We start from the raw sequence: 21233 nt of genomic DNA, 5'->3' as shown, positions 1-21233 counted from the left end.
CATTCTGTGTGTTCGCTCTTCTACGAGCCTTGACATTGTACACACACACACACACACACACACACACACACACACACACACACACACACACACACACACACACACACACACACACACACACACACACACACACACACACCCCAAAGAAACTCGAACTTGTTCTGTAACTTATCATAATAAAGCCATGTACCAAGTTTCAGTTGAATTTCTTAAAGGATATGGGAGAGAACGTCTGAAAAACCACAGGTGGGACGGAAGGATGGATGAACAGACAAACTGTGAGCAAACCTTCAGTCCCTTCCGGTGAAACTGGTCGGGGAGTATTAAGTTGTTCCTCGATCATAAACTGATAAGATGTACATATGGAAAGACGGACAAGAACCAATTGTTTAACCCAACTTTTTGCTTTGTGAGTGTTGCGTAATAATAATAATGATAATAATAAAATGTTAATAATAATAATGATAAAAGTATTAATAAATAGTGGGGCACCTGTGAGAAACCGACAGGCGGAGACATTTATGACATTTGGACCGCCCCTCTTCATATCTGATGCTTCACTGATGAGAGGGGAAAGGGAGAGAGGATCGGGATAGGAGGGAAGCAGGGGGTGATGGGTGGGAGAGCGTGTGGAGTGACTGACTTCTACCTTGACTTGATTGACTTTATTGATTTGAGGGGGGAGAACCTGCCTTGATTGATTTGGGAGGACTGACTTGATTGATTTGAAGGGGGAGAACCTGCCTTGATTAACTTACATCGAATACACTTCATTTCACAAATTAAAAATTCCTGAAAACCAAACATTCTTAATAAATATTGGATTCTATTGTTAGCCCAAACAATTTATTATGTACAAAGTTTTTCGAAATATTGTTTAATTATATAGTTGGATTATAATTAAGTCGCCTTAAATAAACTCTTGAGATATACCCTGGAAAAATGAAAAATATATTAATCGAATGCAGTTCAATCCCAAACTTCAGTTTTCCCTCGCAGTGAACCCTACCCTTCCTCTTCTACTTCCACTGCTTCTTCCTCTCACATAATCCTCTCCTCTCTCCCCACCCCAACATCACATCCAACAAGATACATTCAAAACAGATATCATAACTAATTCACGAGCAGGAAACCATATCCTCGCTCTTATACTTCCCTTCCCTCCTTTCCCCCTCTCTCTCCTCTCCTCGCTGACTACTCCCCCTACCCTTCACTCTTGTACTCCCCCCTCTTCTCTACCATCTCCTCTTCCCCCCCCTCCCCACATCGTGTCCGACCAGATACATTCAAAACGGCTACTAGAATGCATTGCTTGTCAAAAATCGACAATATTCGTCCGGTTTTCTCACCTTTTGCTGCAACCGGAACTTCAACCATCTCAGCGACTACAAAAAATGAAATCAGATGGTGAATTAAAGTTGAGATGTAGCCGTGAGGGAGTCTAAGTGGACTTATAGGAAATCGGAAGTTATTGACTTCTACTCACCGCTGAAGGTTGATGACTTTGCCGTGTACTTTTCATCCGTGGCAACTTGTTAGCCCCTTTATGGCTTTACATCGTGAACTTTGCTCCATTATTTGTCCAACAATGGCAGTTGTGTAAGCGTGGTTTTAACCTAGCTTCGAAACAATAATTTTTTGCCCGACATTGCTACGGTCTCGAGGACCTCCCCCTTGTGAGACGAGGAGTTAAACTGTGTCTGTGGCCCTTTCCTCCAGCAGCACTTGGCTCTCTGCACTCGGAGCTTCATACCACATGCCACGTAGTCGCACTATCTCCAGTGGGTTTTCACTATTTTTAACTGTGGGACTTCTATCATACCCCCTTTGGTGAGCAGCTTATTCCCATGGGCACTGGACATTTAGGACACCCGAATCACCGAGTGAATCATATTACTTTGTGGACACGATGCCGAATTGCCCCACTGGTGATATGTTGTCGTAGTTTTTCTTGCTTCTTCTTGAACTCGTGACTGTATTCACACACACTCAAGCTTATGGGACGCTGCACAGACTGGACAAAGTTATCAACATTTAGTGGTGAGTACTAGTCAATAACTCAATTTTATACGTTGGTGACCCCAACCTGATCTCTTGTTGTTATGTCTGTTTGAAGCTACGTCCGACGCTCCACCAAGGTGCATCTACTGAGGTACCCCCATCACCGGTTGCGGTCATTCATTTAAAACTTCCTTCCTTCTGGCCTAACGATCCCACATTGTGGTTCGTGGAAATTGAAGCGCTGTTCCTGACCAGGCATGTCACCACCGAGGATACACGCTTCGCCGCTAGATCTCTCCTGCCAGAACTAGCGCAAGTAATGAGTGACCTTCTAATTGCTCCTCCAGCCTCAGAACGCTTGACCAAACTCAAGGCTGAGCTCATCAGGTGTAACTCAGCCTCAGAGAAAAAGAGACTTCACCAACTACTCATTTATGAAAATCTTCGTGACAGAAAACCCTGTCCGTTTTTGCAAATGATGAGACAGCTGCTTGGGACAATATATTGGAGAATACCATCTTAAAATGGCTGTTTCTCCAGAGACTTCCCATCAACGTCCAACTGGTTTTGGCCTCAACTAAAGGCTCGGTCACACCTTGACGTTGTAGCCAGCGATGGCAACGTATTAAAATGTATGTAAAACGCTGGCTTACGTTGAACTTTTGATGTTTTTTTTTAAAGATTCGGACGTATTCATAGCGACTTGGTCTTATGTATAACGCATTGGTAACGGACACAGAACGTTTCGTTGTGTTATAGATAACTTATACCAACAAATGCTGAACCTGTTGTCGGCCTACACAACCGATGCCCAACGATAGTCTAACTTAGGCATAGCGCGTTGCACGCATCGCCGACGATGTCGTGACGTAGCCTATTAAAAGGCTGACGCACAACGATTCGAATCATAACTGCCGTAGAAATGGAAGTGACAACATCGCGGTCACACCTTGGCGATCTTGCCAGCGTATGCCGACCTAAGAAAAATGTGTCTAAAACGTTGGGGAACGTCAAATACGGTATGAGTAAGTTTGGTATACGTGAGTACAACGCTAAAGTATGCTATCATACGTCGTAGTAAGTAGAGTACGTCAAGAAATTTTAAACATGTTCAAAATTTTACGACGTACTCAGCGTATGACACACGTTCCGCATGCGATGGGGATAAGTTTTACACACGATATGTGGACGCTTACACACGTCCACAAAGGCTACTTATAAGCTACTCATAAGTCAAAACACGTCGCGGTAATGTCTTTTTTTACGAGAAACTTATTTCTAACTTATGTTTGACGTGCTTTGAACCAATTCTTTACGTAGTCCCAACACACATCGACGTATGTAGACGTATTCCAATGACGTCTTCCGGTCGACAAAAAAAAAAAATTAACGTGTTTCTAGCTTACAACTGCCATATAAAGACGTGTTCCCAGCGGTTTGTGGAATTGGTATATAAAAATGGTGTTCATAAAAGGGGAACCCAACAGTGTTTTCGAGTTCCTTTTTGAGTCGATGTCCATGTCAGCAGTAACAGTATCATTATCAGTATTAGTATTAGTATTAGTATTAGTAGTAGTTTGTTCATGTTGGCAGTAGTAGGTGAGTGTGAGGGGGAGGGTGTGGGTTATGATGGATCGTCCTTGCGTTTAACGATTTAAATGGCTGCATCTCCACTATTGAAAGTAGATGCTTGCGCTCAACAATTGGATTTTTTTTACACTCAACGACTTTTAAACGGTACCACTCAGCTATTTTCATTGTTTACAATGAACGATTTAAATTGCTGTCACTCGCCTTTGTTCTTTGACGCTGGGGTTTTGAAATTTGAAGCGTTTCTTCTGAACGTGCTAAAACGCTCAAACTCGACTATTTTAAATAGACGCTGCCGATGGACAATTGGAATCATAGCCAAGCTGGACGTCGAAGTGTGAACATCCTCGTCATGCTGAAGAAAAGTTTGAAGAATGCTGCAAATAAGTGTCCTGGCCGTGGCCGTGGACGCTGAAGCAAGGACGATCCATTATACCGACGTCTTTCAGCCTATGAGTAACTTAAAAGTAACGTCTGTCGATGTGTGGCAACGATCGCGTAACGTGCCAACAACACGTTAATCATAGGTTAGAAATAATTTCGGTACGCTAAACATTACCTCGGCGTGTCTCAACTTATGATTAACTTACAAGTAGCATGTGTTGACGTCTGTCAACGATCGCAGACCGTGTATACAACCTGTGGCCAGCGTAGCGGAACGTGTGAGTCATACGCCGGCATACGTCGTGAAATTTCAAGCATGAAAAAATTTGAGGACAACCAAAAAGTTCAACGTTTAAAGCCAACGTACAACGACGTATGGCAGTGTTTTTCAGCGTGCTCTCAATGTTATCAAAACTTACCCATAACGTATTCAACGTGTGCCAGTGTTTTAAGAAAAAAATTCAAAAATCGGCATACGTTGGCTAAAACGTCAAGGTGTGACCGGGCCTTAAAGAGGCTGTCGACATCAAACAATTATGATAGAAGGGTATGATGATAGAACACTTCATTTCAACCTTCTCCATACTCGAACGATAACGCTACAGCCTTAATACGACTACCACAATGTCTTCCTAAAAATCTGCAAAATAACCTATGCATGCCCATCTCACCACAATCGTGACAAATGCTCAACCATCTCACCACAATGCTTCAACCACCTCACCACAATCACTACAGATGCTTCAACCACCTCACCATAATGCCTCACCTCACGATAACCACCACAATACTTCAACTACCTCACCACAACCGCTACAAATTCCGCAACCACAGTCAGCACCCTGAACACCCACCACTGTCCTTTGAGGATATCGGGGAACCATGGACGCTACCGACCATAACACATGCTTGTGTTCAGAACGTTTTGGCATGTAGCTCGAAGTGTAAGTATGCGCTAGAATCCGTTCAACATCACCTGCATAGCCCCTGGCACTCCGCTCAATCACGACCCCCATTTGGTATCCAGCTTACGTTCATGGCCGGCAAGTGCTCCCAGAAACCCGCACTCCATGTTAATCTCAGAGCCCCATCACGTGGCCGAGTTCGGGGGTGAATGAAGCCATGTTTAGGCTTCGGAGCCTCGCAGGGGTGGGGCTACTTCTTGGGAAAGCATCCGTGCACCAATAGGGGCACTTAAAATGCCTACTGACCTTCCTGATCTGACTTTGGGCTCATCCCTCGCCAGACATCTATAAAACACCCGGGTTGAAGAGTCGCACGGAGCGTAGTGAGCGAAGTAGTTGCTGAGTAGTCGCTGTGTGCTGGGGAGTTGCAGAGGTCTGAGTGCTGGGTGCTGAGCAAGGAGAAGAGTTCTGGCTTGATCAATGGCACGAGGAGGAAGGCGGAACTGAGTACGTGGAGCAGAGTGCTGGGTAGGTGAGTGAACGGAACGCCAGACCAATGATAAATATCAAACCATTAGCATTTACAGACCTTCTCACACATCATTAAGCTATCCTATTACACGTTCTGTCTGTTATCTTCTGTCTCATCTGCTGTGGATGCACAAGAGCTAAAAGAGCGACCCTAAAGACATGCACCTATTCTCATTTTCCCTTCTCTCCACCCCACCTGCACCTCATTTGCCCCTCCTCACCCACGCACCTTAGACACCCCCCAATTGTTTTCCCTCCTCCCCCTCTTAAGCGACTGGAAAGCATGGGCCCATCGACCATGCCATGTATCACAAAGCTTGCAATCACCTCAAACTGTCTTTAACTTTCTTTGTCCTTAATTTCCTCAGGAATGAATTTGATGGCACCTGTCCTAATATAAGATAAGATTGTAGAAGTATTCGATCAGATTAGCTCTGCACTGTGTCCTCTTTTGTATGTAACTGTTTTCTTTTGCTGCACCTCACAAATCTTTGCTTTCCCCCGCTGCACATATTGCTTTGTATGAAAACCTTTTATTGTGCCACATGCCCTTTCCTAGTCATAATTGTAAATAAATTGCTTATCTTTTTTTCCTCCATTGGTACAGTTTTTTCCTGTCTTTTCCTATCTTTTCTGTCTTTTCTGTCTTTTCCTGCCTGCAGAAAAATTACAAGCCTGCAGAGAGTATCTGTCTTTTCCTCCATTGGTACAGCGTTGTCCGCACATAGGTTATCCGGGAAGTTCTGCCCCACTAATTTGCTCTTAATAGCCGGTGCATACTTGACAGCTCTGCTCGGCTGCAGCTGATATGGTAAGTTAATTTGAGTATGCATCAAAGGCATGAGACCCCCCTTGATGCTGCCAATCCACTGGAAACTGTAACTTGCGAAGTAGTGTGAATCCTGGCAGGATTGGCAGTACCAATCGGCACTTGTGGTTGCTTCCCAACCTGATGGTGCATGAAGTGATCTGTAGCCAGCACCCTCAGGACCGGGTGTTTGGGAGGAACCTGAGTGCTTCCCCAAGTAGTCGAACTCGAACCACGGATCCGCAAAAATATAGATAAATATAAAAATAGCCTTCATTCCATATAACCTCCACACTTGATCGCAACATTCAAATGTGTTTCTCCAATGTTTTCACATTCACACATTGAAAGTCACCCCCTCCCCCTCCGTGTTTCACTTCCACACATCGAAAGTCCACCCCTCTGTGTTTCACCTTCGCACATCGAAAGTCCCCCCCCACCTCTGTGTTTCACCTTCACACATCGAAAGTCCCCCCTCTGTGTTTCACCTTCACACATCGAAAGTCCCCCCCCTTCTGTGTTTCACATTCACACATTGAAAGTCCCCCTCTCTGTGTTTCACATTTACACATTGAAAGTCCCCCCCCCCCCCCGATCCCCTCCTGTATTTCGTTGTAGATGAAATGGAGAAGAATCATCTTTCCGTTTCCCCTTCGTGTTCCCCTTTACACACACATCGAGAATCTCTTTTTCACCGAATTAACCCTTTCTGTGTGATATGTAAATCATTGTGTACAAAGCACATGCTCGGTGAGGCCACATATCATTTTAACTTGTTGAAGGACAAGGTTGCCAGGTGAACATGGAATATCATTAATTAACTGATATTCGATGATGGATGGACACACACCTGGTGAATAATCCATTTCTCTTTCACAATCAATCTGGGTTTCAGATCGTCTGTTAAACCGAAATATAATGCTGTGCGATACTGCGCAGATGAAACTGAGAGATATGAGGAGATGGAACTCTTGGCGCCATGAGGAGAAAAAAAACAGGTAGGAGATGAAGAATACGAGGATGAGGGTAGAGGATGGGGAGGGGGAGGGGTGGAGGAAAATGGTGGGGAGGGGGGGTGGGTGGGTGGTGGAAAAGCCATCTTATGCCATTCGTCACTTCGATATCGACGTCAGAGAGCATTTGATTAAATAGAACCTTCCCCAGGAGAGATGCTTTGTGGATAAAAGTCTCGGTGTAGTGAGTGATGCTAGCGCTGACGCTTCTGCTGAATTACAAGCCTGCAGAGGATGCATCGATCGCTCGACATTGACAACAGCAGGCTCTGTGCTCGGAACGCTGCAGTTGCTCAATGCGCATCTCTGCTGAGCTGATGCTCAGGGTAGTGGCACTGGGTAGTGTATATGTGGCAAAATAAATCGGGACGTCATTGTCTGTCCTGCCTTTTCACACGGCCGTCACACAGCTCAATGGATTTCCGTATGCACCTGTCATGAGCCATCTTCAGGTGCTGCATCAGCTTTCATCTCGAGGAAGAGTAAAAGTGCATGCAAATCATCCTGGAATACTGTTTGTGACGACACGAACTAGAATCACCCCCCCCTAATGTGTACACAGCTGCTGTATTATGCAAGAAATAAGAAATTATACAAATGAGAAACTGAAAAAGAAAGCCGAGGATAAACATTGTAAAGATAACCAGACTCGGTCACGTGGTGGTTATAGAGTGTGTTCCAAGTCTGGGAGGAGGTCAGTGGGTCAAACTCCAACGGAGTCATATCAATGACTACAAAAATGGTTTGTCCTGCTTCCTTGCTTAATGCTCAGCATTTTAAAAAGGAAAAAAATCAAGGACAAACAACCATATGTGAAAACTGCACTGCATGTTGGCAACCATTTCACAAGCTCTCTGGGTGTAATGGCCTCCTGTATTGAAGATCCTTGAAATGCATTATTAATGTTATTAATATTATTATTATTATTATTATTATTATTATTATTATTATTATTATTATTATTATTATTATTAACCAAATTGACTCATGCAGCAGGTGAATTATGGAGTTGTATGCCATGATTGAAGTACCTTTTAGCTTTCAGGATAGGGATGCGCCAATTCTTGATCTGGTTCAACTCGGGGTCTGAGATCTCAAGGAGAAGCGGTAAGCGTGGGAACCAGACAGTCAGTTCGATGCTTTGGCTAAACTCTTCATACAGGATGTAGACACGGGCATGTCGTGAGCCTTGTTTCTCGGTGCCGTCTATGTACAGCATCTCACATCCCGGGGTCACCTGTGACACGCCAACAGGACACTGATAGTAATCGTAGTATTGTTACCGATGAATACAATTGACTACAGTCAAAATGAAGACCATAATTATGGAATCCAATTAATACAAACCAAAATTATTATGGTAAATATATCACAATAACAGTGAAAAAACAAAATCTAACATTTATTTAATATCCCAATAGGTTATCATAAAGACAAATTTGCAATAATAGTAATTTAAAGGTGAACCTCAATGCAATTTTTGTTTTTTCTTAACCAAGCTGTTAATTAATCACGGTCTAATTTGAAGGGGAAAAAACAAAATTTGAATGACTTTGCCAATCACAAAGTGTCGATTTCACCAGTGACGTCACATCTGGATGCCATATTGATCCGAACGGTGATTTTACATACGAGAAACAGTGCACGTTGAGCTCGGATTGCGATACTGATTCAGATCGTGATTCCACCATCATTAGTAACTCTGAAGGTTCTCAGAATGTTGAAACTGATCAGTGGGATTTTGAAGAAACTATTGGAGATAAAATGAGTGATGGAAACACTTTCGGGGAAATTGTGGAGCTGCATCGTTTTGAGCCTTGGGTGAGCGATTCGGAGGAAGAAGGCAGAAGTGAAGACGGAATTTGTAAAAACAGATGAAAATGCCGGTCACATGTTAACTACAGCTCAGTAGGTTTTGCTTTTCGTTTAATTAACGGTTTCTAAGGGAGGGATTTTGCATTAATTTATAAATTAGTTTATATATTACTCGAGCATAAATCCCCATCATCGCCTGACAGAATGGGCACCTCCCAGGCAGACTTGGACAGCATGGACAAAATGGGCAACAAATGCGTTGAACCACCATCACAAGCTGACCAGGTGTCTTGTATGTCACGGTTTCATACTTTCCCCGGACGCCATTTGTGTCCGTGCCGTGTCCCACTGTGATGTCCGTGGTGTCGATGCCCTGCCCCAGTGGAGAAATGTATGGCGCTATGGTAGAGAGGGGGTGTGGGGTGATGTTGAGGGTGTGGGGATGATGTAGGATTGTGGGGGGATGGTGGAAGGGGAGGGGGTACCCTTAAAGTTTTAGCGTCTGAGGTGAAATCCTGTCGGAAGAGTAGATGACGATACAGACATTCTTTATATTCACTATAAATAGATTTGTAGAAATTTGTGTTGATTAATTATAGACAATTATTTTCAGGTACTCTTGTAGTCACTGCCAGGAAATGGCACCAGGTGTTTCGTTCACCGCTAAAATTGTCCATGTACACATGCTGGTAGCTGGGGTAGAGATGGTGTTACAGTTTCGAGCAACGGCTGTTTCTGCTTAATTGTGGGGATGGTATCCTCTCTCAATCGTGGTGGATAAACACAAGATATAACTATCAATGTTGTTTCATAAAAGTGCTCAGTAAAATGATCTGAGCACATAATCGAACATTTTTTAGGCCCGATACACACTCAGGTATTTTGGACAAACCTCGTCCAATTTCGAGCAAAATTAGGGTGTTTTGGCCATTAGTGTAGTATTATTAAACCATCTCGGTTTGGTATTACTACAACCACCAAGGACGCATCGCCATACTTGTGGAAAATTGAAAAATATTCGCCGTTTGAGTTAAATTGTGCCGCGATGTAACCCAGAGACAGTACGGACATGGTGATCGACGTCAAGAATAATCTGGAGAAGAAAAGATTTTGACCTTTATCGCAAATTTACCTGCTATATAATTTGGAAATGGGAAAAAGACATCATATCTATTTTGTAGGGTATCAAGGGATAGATTAGCTTCAAGGTGGTCTGAGCGTTTGGATTCCCCTTTAAGTAAAAATATAGCATTGCAAAACATAATAGTGTAATAAAAATCTTCAATTTTTATAACAATGATTTTAACGACAGTTAAAAAAAAAAATCTGAAAGTGCAGTGCTTCTGAAGTCGTCCTGAAGCAGTCCTGAATACCACCCTTATACACCAATTAAACTTTTATTTAAATTTAAGTACTGTACTGGACTGCAAAACTGGAGGCTCTTGGAAGTATGATGACAGGCCATTTGTGCACTGCAGTGTTCAAGTATACAATTAAATTTAATAAAATGAAGATTGTAAAAGTCCAATAAATAAATACATTCTGGAATTTACTGCCATTTACCGCAGTGTCTATCAGACCACACTAGCCGAGTACCCGCCCTGCGGGCGATCTTGTACCAAGCATGCAACACGTTCTTCTGCTGCATACTTTAATTTGGGCGGTGTATAGACAACTAACAGCTCTGCACATGTAAAAAAAAAACCCGGGTTACGTGTATGAAGCAAAAACATACCTACTGTTTATAATTCAAAACACGTCACTGCACTGGAAAACGTGGGGACAGGAATACTGTATTATAAATGTTGGGAAAGTGTAATACCCCCCCCCACCCCACCAAGTGGTGGCATTAAACGATATACATTTACATATAGAATTTGCATCCCTTCGCTCACTCCGCCCCCCCCCCCCCCCACCACCTAGTGGTGGCACTAAACGATATACATTTACATAGAGAATTTGCATCCCTTCGCTCATTTCCTGCCACCGAAGACCACTGGCAAAAATAAAAACACCCCTACAAACTAAATGGGGTCATGCTGATCCGATGTAGCAAGTCTGGATATGGAATCGGCCCACAACTGTAGGAGGGGTAGTGCGACAAACAACCAAACACACAAACACTGGTCCGTGAATTATAGTGAGGATAACGGAAGAAAGGGAGAAGTGATTGTGAATTTAACATTCGGTCTTTATTTACTTTTAGCATTGTTCTTACCAAACGGTAACAGGAACAACGCAGGCATGATAGGCTGAATGGCCTTCTCATGTGGCAAAATTCCCTGTGTATGTATATTTGTGTGGAGTTGTTAAGAACAGAAAGAAATGGGGAGGGAAGTACAGCAAGTTGGGGGTGAGTGTGCATGGAGTTGGAAGAGGGAGACTGAGACTTTGGGAAAGGGGTGGGGGGTAGGATTGAGGACATGGGGTTGGAAGGGGAGATGAGTGCTTGTGGTTTGGAGCAGTTGAAGACTTGAAGAAGAAAGGGGGAGGGGATGACCGAGTTGGCTTGTGGGAGGGAGTGCAGAGAGGGGACAGAGTAAGGATCGAGGGGGTTGAGGCTTTTGAGGGTGGGGGGAGGGGTTGAGGATATTGAGTTGGGGGGGAGTTTGAGAATTTGAAGAAAAAAGGGGGAGGGAGCACAGAGTGTGGGTGTGATAGTGGGGAAGGGGGCAGAGAGAGGACAGAGTTGGGAAAGGGGGGGGGGTTGAGGACTTGGGATTGTGGGTGTGTGTATATGTATGTAGGGGGGTTAAGGACCTGAAGTCACATTTTACATGACGCAGAATTTCCACGCGTCCCAGATAGTCCCGTTGAGTGTTTTGGGTCCTCAAGGTATTTTGGGTGTTCAGGGTCCACGGAGTCTTTTGAGTTTTTGGGGCATTTTCGGTACTCGTCTTTTTTAGTGTTTTGTTTCCTTGGGGTATTTGGGGTCTTTGGGGTCCATGGGATCTTTTGTGTCTTGTGGGTCTTCAATGTCTTTTGAGTCTTTTGGGTCATCGGGATCTTTGGGGAATTTTTGGGTCTTTGAGATCTTCAGGGTCTTTTGGGTCTCTGGGGTCTTTAAAGGTCTGAGGGTTTAAAAAAATATATGCCAGGTGTTGGCTTAATGGTTATGGTGGCCAGCTTGGGATCCTCGGGTCCTGAGTTCAAATCCTGCTTGGCCGTTGAATTAAGACCAGGTGGGGTTGACTCAGCATGTTATTCTTCTGAGGTTGGCAAAATGAGTACCAGCTTGCTGGGGTGATTGAGCCATTTGAATATCCTGCATGAGAGTGGTGAGCTGTCCAGGATTGTGCCCAACAGCCCAGGAGACTGCTTCGGCAGCACCAACACTCTGTACAAAGTATGGTCCCAATAGATGGATGGTTCTTTAAAGGTCTTTGGTGTATTTTGAGTCTTTCGGGTCCTTGGGTTCATTTCGGTCCTCAGGTATTTTTGGGTCCTCAGGGTACTTCAGGTTAAGTATTTCAGGTTATAATTGTTGGTGGCATCAGGCCAGCTGTCCAACCAATGGGTGAAGAGCAGTGGTGTAGTTTGACTTCTCCATTTAGGGGGAAAGGGGGGGCGATGGGGTCAGCAAGCTTAATATTAATAATGGGTAGCTTGGTCTGACTTTCAAAATAATCGTTTGTTAGTGTAATTCCAGCTTAAGTGAAATCACAAATACATTTTACATTCATTATTTAATCTCCATTGTTTTTTGTTTTAGCCAAATTATTTGACATTTTTAGCAGCTACCACCAATACTGTATTAGCATAACAACAAATTATTGAATTTAAAAACAAATTAACGAGCACTTTATGATTCATGTCTTCTATACATAAAGATGTCTTAATATAAATACTGTTCTTATCTTAATGACTAATGTGTAGGTGCAATCGTCTTTCCCTTAGGTTAAGGTAAATGTCCACAATGTCCTCTGGAATCAGATTCACAGTTAAATCACCTTCTATATGAAGAAGAGCCAGTAAAGAAAATCTTTCCTCTCACATGGTTGAGCGCAACCGGTTTCTAATCCATCTCGTTGCAGAAAAGCTTCGTTCTGAACTGGCCGCCCCAACTGGCAATGTGAGAGCTAACTGAATGAGTTTGTAATCATTTGGGTACATTCTCTGAGACATTTCTTTTTGAAGTCTCTGAAGGGTAACAACAGATTCCGTCCTGGTAAAAAGGTCCATTTCAGCAGCTGCAAGTTGAGGATTTATTTTGAGTGATTCTGCATATTTCTGCAAGAGTGGATGCAGATGAATGCCATTTTGGTGACATCTTAACATCGAGTCACACTCTTCAGCAATTCCCATTTATTCCTTTGAGAATCGTCTCTCTAACAGCATCAAAAACAGGAATGTACAACTGCTGATGGCAGATTTATTTTATTTTTTTTGAGGTTGGGTAACAGTCACGGGTGTTTCATGTGCATTTGTTGCCTCTTCGACATGCTCTCTTTGACCCAAAATTGTTGGGACAAAGAAGTCCATAAGAGCTGCCGAGAGTTTCACTGCTCTTTTTCTTTTAGGAAAGTGATGTGTGTTTTCGTCTGGCACTGCAACGTCATGGTCTTTACAGAATTCTGTAATTTCTTTCCACATATACACAATTCCAGCTTTCTTCACTTCTGAGTTTTTCAAAGTACATTTCAGGTAATCTATGATAGAGGCAGTGTTTGCAACTGTGGTGTCAATGCTTTGAAGTCTTTTGTAAGCAAGATAAATAACTTTCAAAATGTCGTGAAAGATAATCAAGGAGGCATTGAATGGAACTCCAGTCATGAGATGAAAAAAGCCGTTTGGTTACATTGATAACCTTACGCCTTGTTCATTTAGATCTCTGAGACACCGCAGGAGGAGGAGATTGAGACCATACTCTGTGCAGAGCGTTGGTGCTGCTTAAGCAGTCTCCTTGGCTATTGGGCACAATCCTGGATGGGTTGTCACTCTGACACAGGATACCAGCATGCTGGCACTCATTTTGCTGACCTCGGTAGGATGACAGGCAGAGTTAACCATTATGGAGAGGAAGATTTTTATTGGTTTTAGGGTAAATCCAATATGGCTAAACTAAACCATATGTGTGAACCTATTCTTCCTCATGGACAGGTGGTAACACGTGAAAAGTCTCGCCTTGATCTGTTCAGCCACTTCAGAGAATAAGATTTTTGAAGGTATTTTTTGTAAAACAATATGGCTACCGTATCACATAACCGATGACGTCATGCTTTTTTTTTCTTTGGACCATTTTATCTCGAGATGACCCTCAAAATTTTTCATACTGATCGGATGTGGCATTCTACATATCCAATTATGACGTCATAACGATGGCACCTATGATGTCATAAAAAAAAATCACACTCATTCCCCATGAGGAGTATGTGCCAAGTTTCAATTTTTTCCTTGGTGCGGTTTCAGACACAGAGGTCCAAAGTTTTTTCTGTTTTCCAATATGGCTACCACACCACGTGACCTATGACGCCATAATTACCATCAAAACAATCTACACAAGGAGTCACATCAATGATGAAAATTTCGTCTCAATCCGACAAGTGGTTGCGGAGAAAAACATGAAAGTTCTGTTTGGACAAACAGACAAACAAACAAACAGACAGACAGACGAACCCAAATGCAATACCCTCTCCTTTGGCGACTGGTAAAACAAAAAAACAAAAAAAAATCTTGTCTCACTCCTCTCTGCACATGCACAATCGGTACAAATTCAAAGACAAAGTATGGTAACACGAGAAACTTGTCTTCCTATTCAAGTTCTGTTTCAGTTCAAAATAACAAGGAAATCCAACACAGGTGGAGGCCATTCAGCCCATCGTGCCTGCGCGAACACCACACCAACCCAAGATCCAAGGAAGAAAATGCAAAAAAAGTTTTTAATTAATGAAATAAAGTTATTATTACTTACGAAATCTAAAGATTTCGTAAGTATATTGATGACTTCCATCATCTGTTTGTATTTGTTTGTTTGTAGGCAATGATAACTCGAGAAGGGAAGAAGCTACCAATGTCAAATTACACCACGTGATTCAGGAGGGTGATGGCTAGTGCTGATTGAATTTTGGTCAAAATCGGTCAAAGGTCAAGGTCACAGTGAGGTCAAACATTCGATTTTTGATGATTTGGTACAGAATCATTGTAGAAACTTCTGGTTTGTGTCGCTACCTTCTCCAGAGACAGCTTTTATTAGACAAGGTGAGAAGTCAAGTTGACGATTTCGTAAGTACCAGTCTATGACTGCTTGTTTTTTTTTGTTGATGTTTTTTTTTTGTTTGTTTTTTTGTTTATTTTGTAGTTTTTGTATATTATTTTCCCCCTCAGGGGAGGGGCATGGGCTCGGTTAAAAACACACAACATCAACCACACAACCCCCCTTGACAAGATCCCAACCAACAGCACTCCGTACACAATCACCCATCAATACTTAAACTACCTAAAAGTCTTAACAACATCTCCATAATTTCCAGGTACACATGTGATTCTAATTTAAACTTATCTCCTGTTTTAGTCATGTCAGGCCAGATTAGATATGTGACTTGCTAGAGGTATCATGTAAACCTGTACTAACCTGTTCCATGGTCGGGTTGTCGGCGACTAAACCGTCTCCCCCACCAGGTTTTTTGGTGAGGAGGGTGTTTGGATATGGACACGCAGCAGGATTAAAAACAAAACCTGTCAAAGGGCGGAGGAGCAGCTTGTGAGCAAAGGGCCATCCATATCTAGTACCCAACTGTATCTGCGGACGTCCTCCTGCAGTTGAGTTACTTCTTATCAGGAGGTTGGTGGCAGGATTTGCACTCTGGCCACCATAAAGCCCTTCATTCCGCAAAACACAAAAACGCAAAGAAATCTGAAAACCCACTCCGTGGGAGTACCTCCTGTGCAGCTTCCCTTCGCAGGGCAGCTCACCGGATGACGGGATTGGGGCAAAGCCTTCGGGACCCCCAATCTTTGATGATAGGAGGGAAACCATGGGGTAACAGTCCCGGGTCAGATTGTGGGAGAGCGTCGGAGTGGTGCTGAGGTCTCCTTGGGTTAACCAGACGGCGGTCTCCTTGGGTTAACCCGAGGTGGTCCCTTCGGGTGGGTGCCTGGAATGTCTTCCCTAAAGGCCCAGTCACACCTTGACGTTTTAGCCAGCTTATGCCGATTTTTGGAAAATTTGTCAAAAACTCTGGTACACGTCAAATACATTATGGGTAAGTTTTGATAACATTGAGAGCATGCTGAAAAACACTGCCATACGTCGTAGTACGCTGGCTTTAAACGTTGTACTTTTCGGTTGTCCTCAAATTTTTGCATGCTTGAAATTTTAAGACTTATGCCAGCATATGACTCACACGTTCCGCATAACGCTGGCCATAAGTTGCAGGCAAGTCACGCGATCGTTGACACACGTTACTTGTAAGTTACTCATAAGTCGAAACACGTCGAGGTAATGTTTAGCGTACTCCAAACTTATTTCTAACCTATGAGTAACATGTTGTACTCACTTTACACGATCGGTGACACAAATCGACACACGTTACTTGTAAGGTGCTCATAAGTCGAAACACATCAAGGTAATGGTTAGCGTCAGTGTTCCAGACTCCCTGGTTTTATTTTTTTTTCTTCCTTCCTTCGGTATGATGGTGATGTTGACACTTCGATTTCTAGTGTGGTTATAATATAATATAATTAATAGGCTGCCGCTCAATGATTTAAATCATAACCGCACTGTACACTGAACACCGTCATACCGAAGAAAAAAACAAAACAAAAAAAACCGGGAGTCTGTAACACTGACGCTAACCATTACCTTGACGTGTTTCGACTTGTGAGTACCTTTCAAGTAACGTGTGTCGACGTGTGTCAACGATCGCATATCGTGCGTACAACTTATTCCCATCGCATGCGGAGCATGTGTCATACGGCAAGTACGTCGTAAAATTTTCAACATGTTTAAAATTACAAGACGTACTCCACTTAATACGACGAATGATCGCGTACTTTAGCGTTCTATTCACGCATACCAAACTTACCCATACCGTATTCGACGTGCGCCAGTGTTTTAGATGCATTTTTCAGAGGTCGGCATAAGCTGGCAAGATCGCCAAGGTGTGACTGTGATGTTGACACTTCCATTTCTGCGGCGGTTATGATTTGAATCGTTGTGCGGCAGCCTTTTCATAACCTACGCCACGTCATCGTCGGCGATGCGTGCAGCGCGCTATGCCTAAGTTAGACTATCGTTGGGCATAGGTTGTGAAGGCCGAAAACAGGTTCAGCATTCGTTGGTATAAGTTATCTATAACACAACGAAACGTTCTGTGTCCATTACTAATACGTTATGCATAAGACCAAGTCGTTATGAATACGTCCGAATCTTAAAAAAAAAAAAAAAAAATCAAAAGTTCAACGTAAGCCAGCGTTTTACATACATTTTAATACGTTGCCATTGCTGGCTAAAACGTCAAGGTGTGACTGGGCCTTAAGAGAGGATGATCACCTGTCTCTGCTATCATCTGAGCTCAAGCGTTTGGACATCGGTATTGCAGCACTCTCTGAGGTTCGGAGACCGGATTGCGGCGAGATCATGGTGGGTGGTTACACCCACGATTGGTCTGGTCGCTCTGATGGTTACGATTCCCAAGGAGTTGCTGTAGCTGTGTCCAATAAGCTAACTCCAATGATAATTGAGGTAACACCAGTCAACGAGCGTAGTATGAGAAGAAGGATTCGTCACTCCTCAGGTGTCATTTCCATGGTCTCTGTTTATGCTCCGAATGAGGCGAGTGATCTCACTGTGAAGGATGCATTCTACGCCACGCTCGAGTCTGTGGTTGATCAGTGCCCCAGACGACATACACTTCTATTCTTGGGGGATTTCAATGCATCGACTGAAACTGATAGGGATGGTGATGAGACGTGTGTTCGTCCCCATGGGTCAGGAACTATGAACCAGAATAGCACTAAGTTCCTTGACTTTGCAAGAAGTCATGGACTTAGGGTGGCTGGTTCATGGTTTCAGCACCCACAAGCTCATCGCTGGACTTGGTATTCCAATGCTGGCGGTGTGGCAAAGGAGATTGACCATGTCCTCGTTGATGGTCGCTGGAGGATGATCCAGAACTGCAGGGTCTCCCGGAGTGCTCATTTCCTCAATACTTACCACCGGCTTGTTGTAGCAACTCTGAAGTTGAACCTTAAATCCAGGAAAATGGTACCATCCCAGCCTAGGCTGGATGTTGGCAAGCTCAAGGATGAGAGGGTAGCTGAGGAGTTTGTGAACAATCTGAGTAGAGATTTGGGGGGTCTAGGTGCTTTGGGAGGTCCTGAAGAGTTGTGGAGTGCCTTCAAGAACATCGTCCTTGATGTTGCCGGTGGATGTTTTGGAACTCACCATGGGGCAAAGAAGAATTTTGTCTCTCAAGGGACACTGGATACCCTTGACCAGAGTCGCAGGGCCAGGCTGAATGGCAGAGCTGAGTTGTTCAGGCAGCTGAGGTGTAAAACTGAACGTGCGCCAAGGGTGGACAAGGAGGCCAATGTGCGAGAAATCTGTGAGGGGGTAGATAATCACCTGTGGTCAAGTGATTCTCGTCCTGCTCACAGGGGAATTCGCACATTGCGTTCATCCAAGCCCATCCTTCGGTGCACTGCAGTTAGAGCAGAGGGTGGTGGGCTATTGACAGAGGAGTCCGAAGTGAAGGCCCGCTGGGCCGGTTACTTTGAGTGGTTATACCAGGCTGATGCACCAGCTGTCAATTTGGACGTCAGGGGTGTTACAATCCCTGTTGCTGACCCTCCAAGCAACTGTGGTCCACCTTCGCTTGTGGAAACACAGGCTGCGGTGAATCGGTTGAAATGGGGTAAAGCTCCAGGGATCTGTGGCATCCATGCTCAACTTGTCAAGGCTGGTGGAAATGCTGCACTCGTGTCATTGCATGCAGTTCCGTGCTCTGCCTGGAACACAGGCATCATCCCAACTGACTGGAAGAGGGGCCTTCTTGTCCCTCTCTGGAAAGGGAAGGGTGATCGCCAAGACTGCAACAACTTCCGAGGGGTGACGCTGCTCTCAGTGCCGGGCAAGGTCTTTGCTCGGATAATTCTTGATAGGGTTCACAAACATCTGCTTGAGCACCAGCGTCCAGAGCAGTCAGGCTTTACACCAAAGAGGTCAATGATTGCGTTCGGTGAGAACCCGAAGAGCAAGGATACGGTCAGACGAGAGTTTCGGCAGGGGCTGCTTGCAGCCTATGTTGATCTCTGTAAAGCGTTAGATTCAGTGAATCCGGATGCCCTCTGGGGGATTCTTGGACTTCGTGGGTGCCACCAAAACTGATCAATCTGATGTCTAAACTTTACTCTGGTACTGAGAGTGCTGTAAGATGTGGCGGTTCCATCCCTGACTTATTTACAGTTGTTACTAGAGTTCGTCAGGGGTGTGTACTGGCCCCCACACTTTTCAGCACTTGTATGGACTGGATTCTGGGGAGGATGTCGGAGAGATCAAGCTGCGTTGCATCGTTTGGGAATGTCAAGATCTCTGACTTTGATTTCGCAGATGATGCAGTCATCTTTGTGTTGACTCGAGATATCCTTTTGGGGGCCCTTGGGGTGCTGAATGAGGAGTCAGAGCCACTGGGATTACGGGTTTCCAGGGTCAAAACTAAGATCCAGGCTTTCAATGACATCTTGGATGCTGCTGTCTTGTCTGTGCCTGTTTGTGGAGAGCATGTTGAAGTTGTGGAGAGATTAACTTAACTTGGCAGTGATATTCTTGTCTCTGCTGCCTGTGAGTCAGAGGTCAACAGACGTCTGGGTCGGGCCTGGGGAGTCATGGATTCACTGGATCATGGGGTGTGGCGCTGCCGGTACCTGTGTGGGAGGACGAAAGTCCGAGTCTTAAGGTCCTTGGTGCTTCCAGTCTTGCTCTATGGATGCGAGGCTTGGACTCTGACCAAGGATCTGAGACAGAGACTTAATTCCTTTGGTACCAGGTCTCTGGAGAATCCTTGGCTATCGCTGGTCGGATTTTGTGTCCAACGAGCGGTTGCTGAGAGAGACTCAAGTGAGATTTGTTACCTGCATTGTCCGTGAGCATCAGCTGCGGATGTATGGACATGTGGCTCGTTTTCCTGACGCTGATCCTGCTCACCAGATTCTCTCAGCGAGGGAGTCTCCTGAGTTTTGGAGGCCAATGGGCCGACCACGTTCCTCGTGGTTGCAGCAGGTTGATCAGCATCTAAAGGAGATGGGGATGGGCCAGGCATCTGCCTGGGGGATGGTCAGACGGAGGCCCCTGGTGTACCGGTGGAAAGTGGACGCAGCGATGCGCTGCTCTGGCGCATGCTCCCATACCTGACCTGACCTGTTTCGCTGCCACTACATTTCCAGGGAGACCATCACATGCATTATCTATTCTCTGAGTGAAAGTCCCCTGCCTTACTACCGTCTTCACTCTCAGGCTATGGCCCCTGGTTCTATCACTGTCCACTCTGTTGAATAATTATTCTTCACTTATTTTATCTATACCTTTAATTATATGAAACATCTCTATCACATCTCCTCGTAACCGCCTCCTTTCTAGTGTATAAAGCCTTGTCTCCTACAACTGCTCCTCATAGCTGAGTCCAGCTCGGCCTGGAATCAATCTTGTAACCCTGTGCTGAACCCTCTTTGTGGCATCTATGTCCTTCCGGAACTGTGGTGACCAAAACTGTACACAATATTCTCGATGTGTCCCTCACTAAATTCCTGTTCAATGTTAATAACACCTCTTTTGATTTATATAATTGATCCCCCTCCGATCACAATCTAAAATCCTATTTGCTTTTCCTATAGCTGCCTGTCACTGTGCTGCCTGTTTACCTCCCGTATCTATTACCACCCCCAGATCCTTCTCCTGTGTGATACTCTCCAAAATTACCCCTTGCATCCTGTAATGTCTATTTTCATTGCTCTTTCCCACCCCCAACACCTTACACTTGCTCAGGTTAAATTACATCTGCCAATCTTACACCCAATCCATACAAGTATCAATACTCTCTTGTATCTGATCACCACCCCTCTGCTATCCACCTTACCCCCAAGCTTTGTGACATCCGCAAATTTTTGTGTCAACAGCTTGCAAAGCTTACTCTTTACCCCATCATCCAAATCGTTGATGTAAATAACGAATAGTAATGGTTCGAGTACTGA

General features: G+C 44.3%; 1 protein-coding gene across 1 annotated transcript in view; it reads right to left on the bottom strand.

Annotated features, from left to right (window-relative positions):
* The window catches only part of LOC147011262 (transmembrane protein 132E-like), a 647886-nt gene that overhangs the window by 160054 nt on the left and 466599 nt on the right, over positions 1 to 21233 (bottom strand). Inside the window, exon 6 of the mRNA XM_085858763.1 lies at positions 8264 to 8469. Coding sequence (XP_085714889.1) covers positions 8264 to 8469 — 206 coding nt within the window. The remainder of the gene's footprint in view (positions 1 to 8263; positions 8470 to 21233) is intronic.

The sequence above is a fragment of the Eptatretus burgeri genome, chromosome 16, assembly GCF_056783735.1.
Source record: "Eptatretus burgeri isolate ZD-2024b chromosome 16, Ebu_testis_v1, whole genome shotgun sequence".
NCBI lineage: Eukaryota > Metazoa > Chordata > Myxini > Myxiniformes > Myxinidae > Eptatretus > Eptatretus burgeri.
This window is presented reverse-complemented; position numbering and strand designations above follow the sequence as displayed.